The sequence below is a fragment of the Gobius niger genome (genome assembly GCF_951799975.1).
Source record: "Gobius niger genome assembly, chromosome: 20".
In the NCBI taxonomy this organism is placed as follows: Eukaryota; Metazoa; Chordata; class Actinopteri; order Gobiiformes; family Gobiidae; genus Gobius; species Gobius niger.
The window spans coordinates 13,175,255-13,186,187 of NC_136871.1; the positions used below are offsets into that span (position 1 = coordinate 13,175,255).

At 44.3% G+C, this 10,933-nt stretch overlaps 1 protein-coding gene across 2 annotated transcripts; it reads left to right on the forward strand.

The window, feature by feature from the left end:
• The first annotated feature begins 596 nt into the window (after window positions 1-596).
• On the forward strand, window positions 597-9,003 carry znf831 (zinc finger protein 831). Of its 2 annotated transcripts, none has more exons than XM_079578324.1 (4): window positions 597-742; window positions 1,765-5,562; window positions 6,646-6,785; window positions 7,911-9,003. In XM_079578324.1, exons 2-4 carry the CDS (start codon window positions 1,812-1,814, stop codon window positions 8,574-8,576), a joined length of 4,557 nt encoding a protein of 1,518 aa, XP_079434450.1. In that variant the 5' UTR covers window positions 597-742; window positions 1,765-1,811; the 3' UTR covers window positions 8,577-9,003. The 2 variants fall into 2 exon arrangements, with proteins under 2 accessions (XP_079434450.1, XP_079434449.1); XM_079578323.1 differs by having other exon boundaries at window positions 7,908-9,002.
• The last annotated feature ends 1,930 nt before the right edge of the window (window positions 9,004-10,933 follow it).

A 10,933-nucleotide genomic window follows, 5' to 3' on the forward strand; every position in this document is an offset into this window, starting at 1 on the left:
TATTTATAAACACCAAATCATCTCTAATAATGGTTTGACACATCATGGCAGGATTGGGGTAAGGAAAAGGGTTAGGGTTATTTGCCTAAAATCAAGTATTAACAAATGGCTGCCATGTGGAGCACTGTTTTAACCTCATTGTCATGGGTTTGAGTCCCGGCTCCAAACAATTTCATGAATGAATCTTCTCGCTCTCTCGCTCCCCCCTTTCTCGCTGAGCTGTCCTGTCCAATAAAGCTGATGGGCCAAAAAAAAATCTTAAACAATCAAACAAAGAACAAATAGCGTGTTGCTGCTTATAACAATCTGGCAAAGTTTTTCTAATTTTCAAAGCTCAGACACTGGCAAGACTTGAATTGCCTTTTGCACTTGAGAACATTTTGTTTTTGTGCCTGAAACTGTTTACACAGATACTCCCCATTTTGAAGAATCCCTGACATTGCTGCACTCACGCTCGGGGCCTTCATGTGCTCCCTGTCTCTCTGCTCATCGCTGTGTTCAACTTGTTCTCCGGAAGTCTTTGTTTGACAACTAACCACCCACCCACCCACCACCAGGCAGCCGAGCGCCCAGCCTGCAGCCTGCCTGCCTCTCTGCCTCCTCCTCCCTGCCTCGCCACTTTCTCTGTGCATCTTCCTCACATTTGCATTTGTTCTCCTTCCTCGTGACATGTCAGAGAGCTGCGATGTGACTGAAGTGAATGAGGCGGCCTGGTTACTGCGTGCTGGCAAATGGTTGAAAGGTAAGGGACGATATTGACTCATCATTTATAGCTGACATACTGTAGTGCCAATGTTGTAATGTGGGACAACTTTCCCTCAGATATTGCAAACTCTTTTTGTTTTACTTATACAGAGCAGGAATAGCTTACCGTTTCTTCAGAAGTAGTAAAATAAGATGCATGCATGCCCCTAAAACTGGTAACCACGACTGGCAATAATTAAAACCTGATTTAGTATTTGTATTAGACCGGAGGGAATGCAACCCTTACCGGCAAATCCCTTTTTTGCATTGCATGGAGAACTTGTTGCACATTTACATAGCTGTGAGGAAGTGAAAAAAGCTTACATCAATGGCTGAAAGGTACCTGACACGTGATGTATATTAGAAAAGTTTACAAGAGGTGAATATCACAGCACAGCTTCACATAAAGTATGGTGTAGCAACAGGAAATCTGCAACAAAGGCACACTCTTATTAACTCTCGAAACACTACGCAAGGAACCAGACACACAGATGATGTAAGACAATACTGCACTGAGCTCAGGGATTCATGTTATCACAGGGACAAAGAGCTCTGTTTCTTTTTTAACAATGATCGAGAACATTCAGCGAACCTATCACATTAATAAAAAATAAAAAATCACTTATTTGCTAAGCCATTATTGTGTTGTTGAAGGAATGTTTTTAGTCATTATGAAATTGTGTTTCATTTGTCAACACTAACGTTGCATTTATCTTCAAGCACAATGTTTTCTTTTAGCTATTTGTCTAAATCTAATAACCTATTGTTACTATACAGCATGGTAAGAGTTTGACATAGGCCTATTCGGTAAATAATCTTTGATGTTTCGATTCACCATGTAGTATTTCTGCCATTGTGTAATTGGAGAACCTGTGGGCAACAATATCGCACTAAAAAGTCATGCAATTCCTTTTTTGACATAATATAAACACGCAACAGCTACTGCTACAGAAATACCTGAGGTGTGCTTGTAAATAGTGATAAAGTCGAGGTCTGACCCAAACTGTTTTTCTCTTTCAGGTAATTAGAGAGCGGCTTGAGTGCATCACGACAGCAGCCCTGTTACCATGGAGACTGGTAAGCCTGGATTGGCGAGTTGTGTGGCTCACATGAGCTCTGTGGCAGCGCAGACGGAGCGGAGGATGGAGGTACAAGCCCCGCTGACGGCGCTGTACATTCACACAGTGCCTGCTCTGCCCTCCCAGCCTCTCCCCCAGCCTTCCCTCGCTGCAGTGGACCCCACAGCTCTGCATCTGACCATGCCGCCGCTCTACTCCAAGGAGACGCTGCCTTTCCTGACGCTGCACATCGCCAGTGGGCTTCAGCCAGGACTGAGCGTGACTGCCGCCCCTCCTGCAGCTAAACCCAAATCCTCCGGAAAACATTTGTGTCCTCATTGCGGACGGGACTGCATGAAGCCCAGTGTGCTAGAGAAGCACCTCCGCTGCCACACTGGAGAAAGACCCTACCCGTGCACTGTGTGTGGAGTATCGTTCAAAACTCAGAGCAACCTCTACAAGCACAAGCGCACTCAGGCTCACGCACGACTGTCATCTGAATCTGAGCAGAGCACCATGGGCAGCCTGGACAGCATTTCCTGGTCAACAGAGACTACGAGTTTATCTGTGGACGAGCGGAATGACGAGTCTGTTGGAATAGAGGGAGACGCCAATTTACCTGTGGCTAAAAGGGCACCTGTTGTCACCCAGACTTTGGAGTGTAATGACAAAATCTCAAGTCCAAAGACACAAGAACATGTTCAGCTCACACAACCGGAAAACAAACCAAATACACAACGTCCTCCGCCAATTAACCGCCATGTTGTTCTTCAGAGACAGGAGGCGACCCTGTTCTCCAAACAGTGGGAGAGCTCTGTGTCTAACAGCAAATCCCAAAGCCACGAGAGCACTGACTCAGGGTTCAGTGAAAGCAGTGAGCTCTACCCCAGCCCAGGGAGTCTCCTACCTGACCACAGCATGGACTCTCTGACCGAGACCACCACGGAGCATGGCGAGGAGAGTGCCAGCCAACAAGAGAACCAGGAAGATAAAACCACAGCAAAGGAGCAGGAGAATAGGAGCCTTGAGGAGCGCATAACCAAACTGATCTCTCAGAACAGTGTCGTTGTGGAGGATAAACATCTGGAAAACGTAAGACCTCGGAAGACAGTGCTCTCCAAGCAAGGCAGCATTGACCTCCCTATGCCATACACTTACAAGGACTCTTTCCACTTTGACATGAGGATTAGTAAAATGTCAAATTCAAACAGAAAAACAGGTTTGTACAACTCCGTTCCAACACAGCAATCCACAACCCTGGAGCATGCACCGTTAATTCGAAGTAACTCCCTGCCCTTTAGCGTGAGCCTCCTGCAGCCTGACCAGAGCTGTCCAACCTCGTCCTCCCATCACAGAGATTACACAACACTTTTCAGACGGGGAAGCTCAGGCCAGATAAATCCAACAGGTTTCTCTATCAAGTCTGTGAACCAGCAGTCATCCACCCACCGGCCCTTGGTCCGCCAAGCCGCCGTAGACTGCAACCACGCAACAGACGCTCTCTTCAAGAACTCATCTGTAGAGGAGGCGTGCACCAGCAGTCTCCGGTGCCACGCCGAGGCTGGTGACATTTGCGGAGAGACGGGCAACAGAAAGTTTCGCAGGAAGAAGGCACAGAAGTTTGCTTACAACAAGTGGTACATGTACGGAGGTGGGACATTCAAGAAGTTGTATGACCTGGAGAAAGCTGGTGAGAACAGCGCTGTTAGGGGGACAAAGTCTATGCCTAGTCCAGAAGTAATCCAGAGTTTACAAAAAAGACTGTCAGCTGGGCACTGTGAAACGTCTGCAGTGTCGAGCCCTAACCTCGTAAGAAGCGCTACAGTGCACAGTCTGGAAGCACTTTCGGCTGGACTTCAACTAATGCCAGGAGTGAGTTTTAATTCACATCCAAGCCATATTATAGCATCACCCACCACACCAAGAATGCCTCTTCAAAGAAATCTGTCTTTGTCTGTACTTCCCGTACCATTTCTTTCTTTGACACCAAATCTCAATTTAGATCACAATCAAAGAAGTGAGGCAAGGACCTTATCAAATGAAATTACTTTTCCCACTTCTCAAAGCCATGTAAACATTCCCTCTGACAGGAAGAAACAGAGAACCGATGACAAACTGTGTTCTCAAGATATGCAGACTGACCCAAACTTGTCAAGTGCACACACCTGCACCAGTCCTCAGCCACATCTGAGCCAAATCAACATTCGATCAAGTTCTGCCAACATGTCCCAGTTTCCAACAAGTACAATCACAGCGAATGCACCACTGGGTACCAGCTCACCAGCTGCGTCTATTTCAACTGCTGTCCAGAGCAGTTTTATGCCAAAGTACCAGCTTAAGTTGCCCAACACTTCAGACCCCAATGCTAGTTCACCAATACAAGTCGGATCTAAAACAACACAGAATAACATTGTCTCTGTGTCTGTGTCGACTGTCCCCACTCCGCCCTCGAAAGCCAATACTTCAAATGCTGCACACCAAAATGTCAATTCACCCGAGAATTGCAGTTCTGCTCCAACCCAGTCTTTGCCATGTGCTGCCAGTCACATCAGTGTTATTTCTCCTGTTGTCCAGCAGTGCCCAATGGCAGACACCAAAACCACAGCCAGTTTACGAAATTCCCACGTGGGACATTTCAGCTCAATTATACAGTCCTCCTCATTTGGAACGGTTGCTCCCATAACCCTGTCAAATACAAGTGTCACTTTCACCCCCGTTCACAGGACACGATCAGCTCCTGCTGCCTTTAAAGCTTTTGTACCAACTCAGCAACAGCCAACGTCACAAAAAAGTCCCCCCTGTCCTTTGACACCGCAATCACACTCCGACACAAACCTCCCGGTGATACCTTGCCAAATTGTGCCAGGTCACCAAACTGCGCCCAAAGTGTTTCATGTTCAAACACCAGATCTCCAGATATGCTTTCAAATCATATCTGATGAGCAGTTGGCACTTATTGAACCACAGATTGAGAAGCAAACAGAAAGCAGTCACTCCCAAACTGTACAACTGCCTGCTTCAGCAAATGAGGTCAGAATGTGCACAGCTCTGGAAAGCACTGATAAAGAAATAAGCCATAGCCACTGCAAATCAAACAAGGAAGTGGGCACTCTAAACCATGAAAGCGCAAAACCTTCAATGTGTGATAAATCTGAAAGGGAACAGTCAACGGTCCACGTGAGTCAAGCCTCAGGTCAGTCTCCGGCCTTGTCCGCACACCCACACAATTCATGCCACACAGACCAGGTCGGAAAACATTTGAGTTCTGTGGGAGCTGAGGAGTCTACAGTCACCTCTATGAGAGACACAATGTCAGAGAAAAGTCAAATTCCACAAAAAGACGATGCACTGCTTTGCACTGTAGCACAGGAACAGAGCAACTCACACGCAGAGGGAAGCAGGGGCGAGTCGGTATCACAAACGTTATCTGATGAGCACAAACCTGGCCCTGCAAATGTCACTTTGCAATGTCAGAGAAACAATGGGAGAACTAATTGTGAAGAGAACTGTACAAAGTATGGAAATGAAGACAATCTGTGCTTTGGAAATTCAAATAAATCAGTGGCCAGAAGCAATCTTCAACTGTCTATGGTGTCTCTCAGTTTATCTCAAACCAACCCGGCCTCTGGAATGGTGGGACTGTCTGATGGGCCAACTCTGTCACATGTAGCTGACTCAAAACAGACTGCATCTGTAGCTTCAGTGCATACGAAAGCACCCACACCCGCAGCTTCAAAAACTGTACCAGACCACACTACAGGTAAAAATCAAACTCTGTTCATTTGTGTCTGCACCATGTTTTGCTACATGCATATGTGGAATAAAAAACATTCCAATTGGAAAATAAGTAAATACATACAATCATAATTCATAATGCCTATAAAGCCAACATTTTCTCATTTTAAGGAAAGGCTACATAATCTGTATCTTCTTTAGTAGCCTGGTGAGACCAGAATGATTCCCCTCTATATTTGTTTTGTCTGTTACAATGGTGAGTCTGGTTCCCAGGCTACTTCTTTAGTGTTGACAAATCCCTTCTTCTCCAGCAATGTGACTGGAGCTTGTTCTGCTTGTTCTGTGTTACACAATGTTAAACACATGGTGGCAGCAAGTAACTACAGTACGGCACAGTACGGCCCATCTTTAGCTGTAAAATGAGTAATAAGTACCATTAAGTCTATACTTGATTAGATGTAGAAATCAAAACATGCAGACAAAAAAGATGATAAAGATAAATAAAGCTGCTATTAAATGCTTATGTGAACTCTCACAAGGCCAGATTCAGTAGCATTTACTGTTCTTTGTTTTGTATTTTTAAGTAATCTGTAAAAATATGCTTTGGTAATAGACTTAACCAATTAGCCAAGTCTAATGTTGATACGAAGGTTAATCATGATGTGTTCACAAATAATAATCAAACCTAATATGTGGTGAGAGTATTCTGGAGATGAGGAGGGAGGTGTAAAGGTCGAGGGGCCCCATATCCTGCAGGTGACAAAGTCATTTGATCTATCACTGCCTGGAGCCTTCTGTAACGTGTGTGGAGGAGGAGTGTAAAGGTCTTCACTGAGCTGACAGTGCGCCTTGGCCCTTTGCCCTCTCCCCCCATGGACACAGATAGAGTATAAACACCAGAGCTCATGCATCTTTGTTTGGTTTCGATATTTGTAAAGAATTATTATGCATAAAATAAATGTTTTTTCTCTTATGTCCGTGTTAGAAAATGTTTATGTTTTACTCCCTTCTAAATCAAACTGCTCTCCTCGGGGCCAGCACGGCATTGTGAGATATTTTGTCTTGATTGATGTTATTTGAAATGCTTACGCTTTGATGTACCCAACAGGGAGTAGCGAGAAAAGCTCTCCGGTTGGAAGTGCGGAGCTGCAGTCAGACACTGGGGCCCTGCAGCGGCAGTGTGGGCAAAGCCACGAGCCTCTGGGGACACCTACAGAGAGCTTGACTTACATGCAGCTGGACAATATGGTGAGCAGGGGACCCACCAAGGTGTAGACTGCTCCAGGCACCGTATTTGCAAGCGCTTTTCTCATGATATCGAGTGTCATTAAAATTATACTTATTCACCAGCTACGCCTGTTATCATTGTCACGAAAAAAACAAATAGGCTACACCAATTGCCTCTTTGAGGGCTGGGACAAGTGGGTTGCAGGACCATTTTCAGCGGGACACACAATACACCTTGTTGTGATACCAAATTAAAGGTGAGAATCAAAGCAGCACCAGTTAAGCCAAGCCCAATCTTGCCTATAGGACACCAAATTGGCTCTCGCCTTATGGGTCTTATGTGTCATTACATTAGTACCTCCAAACTACTAATACACATTATTCTGTTGTGTGTATATATATACTACATGGGTACAAGTTATTAGGCGCATTGAGTTGCCTTGTGTGTGTAATTGCTACAAAGTACTTAAAGGGGCTGGATGCAAGTCAGCCAGTTTATACTCACTACTGCCACCTCAGGTCATACATGTAACTGCACCGTCTATATTAAGCGCGTGCATGACTGCAATTCGGACCCGAAGTGACACCTTTTTGAGTGACGTGCAGGATTTAGGGACAGTTGTGGTGAACAGGTCTGGGCTCATTCTACATCTTAGGACATTGTTGGAACATTTAGGGGGAGGAAATTAGATATTTTTTAAACTCCGTATAGTCCCTTTAACATTGTACTAAATTTGATGCAAACATCATGGGTAGAGTAAAACATCGCAACCCATTGCTATAATGGTACAGCGAGGTGTACTAAATATAATTTAATGTTTCGCGCACATATTTCTTTTGACAACTCTACTGCTCAACAACTATTTGTGTTAAACTGGTGCTGCTGGGCCACACACAGTAAGTCATAACTTATTTGAATAGAGGCCTTTTGCCAGTATTCAAACTTTGTTCTTGCTAACATAATGCAGCAGCTGACAGCACTCCCTTGTGTGTCTTATATCTTATGGTGCAAACTGCTCCATGCCCCATTTATCTGGTATGTGATGGGGTTATCATAAGTCATATCATATAGACCACATCATTTGAAAGTTCCACAATGCCTTTGATTGTGATGGTTTTTCAGTAATGGCTCTGTTTTATTAGCAGGCAGAGGAGGCCAGTGACAGGACAAATTCCATTCCAAACTGCTGGCCATTGGAGCAGCAACATCTTCTGCACCTTTCCCAGACTCGATCAGGAATGTGTGGGTACCCGCCACAGAGCTCTGGCATGGATCCAAATCTACAGTCCAGCAGCAATCACTTCAGCGATCCCAAACCAACCTTGCTGCTAAAGACTAACTCCCATACGACACAGCACACAGAAAGTGGCACGTATACAAGTCACGTAAATCCAAATGAATCACCCCAAATTAAGACTATGGTTGGATGTCAAGATGGATTTGTACAGTCTCAAAAGCTAGACCAAAGACAGGTTTGTGGAGCTGAGAATACCATTGTAAACTCTGGTACGACTTACTTGACAACAGAGTTTACGCCTCAAAGCCATATCAATGAAAAGCCAGGTACTTATCAGTCCAATAGTTCAGTATTTGTTAACCCGCCAAGGCAGACCAATGTTGTTTACCCTGAGCACATGTGTCAAGAGGAGCCACCAGAGCCATGCGACAGATTCCCGCCCTTGTTTGGAGTGGGTAATTCGTTCAGTTACTCCCATGACACCCTGAGTGGAGCAGTCAGGGTGGTGCAGAGTAGTATAGATGCGGAGGACAGCAGCAGTGATGATGAAGGGAAGCTTATCATTGAGCTATAGAATATGACAATCAATAAGTCAGTATTTATATACAGGCCAGTGAGGCAGCTGGATTGCATTGTGTATATACATATATATATGAATTATTTATTTGCGTACTTGTTTAGTGCAAGTATTTCAAAAATATTTTCCCTTTCACACAAAAAGTACGAAATGTGCCCAGGTCATAACATTTTTTTTTGCCAGTTCTGCCAGTTATTCGGCAACATAGCATTTTCAGTGTTGTATTATTTGCTTCATGTATCCATGGTTTCTTTACGTAATAATTACAGTATTTACCTGGCTTTTCAACACAAATACACCTTTTTATATTTTAGTCAAACACATTTGGTCAAACAAAACAAAAGTACATGAATGTACAAACCTGAGACTGTTTCGCATCATTATTATTCCCATATGTCTAATTCTCTTTTGGGTTTTCTGTTTGTGCTTGTTGTATGTCATTAATTCTTGTGACTTTAGTACATTGTTTAAAAAAAATAAAGTTAAAGTAAAAGTTTGAATAATTTTTTTTTCTGTGCAAATTGTCCCATTGTAACCCTTGAATTAAGCACATCCAGTAGGGCACAACAAACTGTGTGTCGAGGTTAGGCGTAAGGTTGTCTGGACTACTTCACTGTGGCAGTGTTTCAGTTGTTCATGCTGATTTGCAATAGTCAGACCACAACAACATCAAATCACTTTTATGCGTAACTCATCTAAAGTGAACATTATGCATTTGAGGCTCAAAAATATTAGCAGCCAGATATAGCCTAATGTTTTGCTTTTAAAATCTGTTATACAATGTGGGCTTTAAAAATGTGGAGGACAGTTTTATGTTCCCTCTATGATACAATGAAATGAAAGAAATACAGATTGGATCACTTTAGCAGTAGAGGAAGAAATGACCAAGGACTACCCAAAACTACATTAATAAAGCAAAAAGCACAACTCTTTAGTTTATTTATTTTGGTCAGAGGAGCACCATTTTAACCTTAAAAGTGTTGGGGCATTTAGCTTCTTTATTAGTTCCATTTGATTGTGGGAAGTTCAGTAAGTTAAGGTAATGAGGTAACACTCCACAATCACTCCATTGTAAAACTGTCAACACATGCAGTCACACGTTCAGTTTACTTTATTGAGATCACGTAATTTGACAAAGGATGTGTGCCTGCTCGCCGTCATAAATATCCATAAATAGTAATGTGAAAAGGAATGGTCTCCTGGGAACACACCTGTGAGGCTGAGTCAGGACAGTCTGTGCGTTTAATTATGACCACACAATGACATCTCAGCCGGCAATGACTATGAGTCATGTTATACACCATTTTATGTAGTTTCACTGTAATATTCACTTCTTTTTCTTTCTCTTTGGGTATAAATATCAGACTTCCGCTATTTTTTATCCGATCCTCTTACTCTTGCTTGTAGAGTAACTGATGTGCTTGTAATGCACATTAGGGGATGAGTACAAGTAGCGTGCAGCTGTTAGTGGTTAAAAATAGCAAAAGAGCCACTATCCAGGATGAAACATCCAAGATCCCTAAGTACATCAAGGACAAGGCTCCAACAGATGACGTGCTCAGTGAGTGTCTCAGACAACGGGTAACAGAGGATGAGGTGCTGGAGGTCCCGTCAAGGGAGGACAAGACCCTACATGGCATGTACCACCGAAACATCACTGAAGTGGTGGATATCAGGAAATCCTACCAATGGCTAGACAGCTGGACCGATGGACAGCACAGAGGCTCATCATGGCTGCACAGGAGCCGGCCTTGAGTACCAGAGCAAAAGAGGCCCAGATCCATCACACCAGACACGACCCCAGGTGTAGACTGTGCAAAGAGGCCAATGAGACAATCCAGCACATAACTGCAGGGTGTAAGATGCTGGCAGGGAAAGCTTACATGGAGCGCCATAACCAAGTGGCTGGTATAGTGTACAGGAACATCTGTGCAGAGTATGTGCTGGAAACCCCAAGGTCAAAGTGGGAAACACCTCCAAAGGTGGTGGCGAATGAACTAAACAATGTTTGTGTCTCAAGAGAAAGCTACAACCATCCGTTGTGGCGCAGATCTGCCCTCGCTTGGCTGTAAACGCACAACAAAACAAATGCACACTTCTCCACAATCCCTCCCAGGCGCCGCAGAGTTTGGTTGGAGGAAAAGTGTGTATCCGCCCCACGTACTTCCCACTTAAACACGCTAAGTCTGGAGTGGCACGATCATAAAGTGCGCTCCTAACAAGCGTAAAAATGCTACGCTATAGTTCACCGTTATGTTTGCCTTTTGCAGCGGTACCGCTTGAGCGCCACAGCATGCTATCCATGTGCATGAGCGCTGATCAGGGAGCACCACGTGCACGAGGCGTAGTGACTC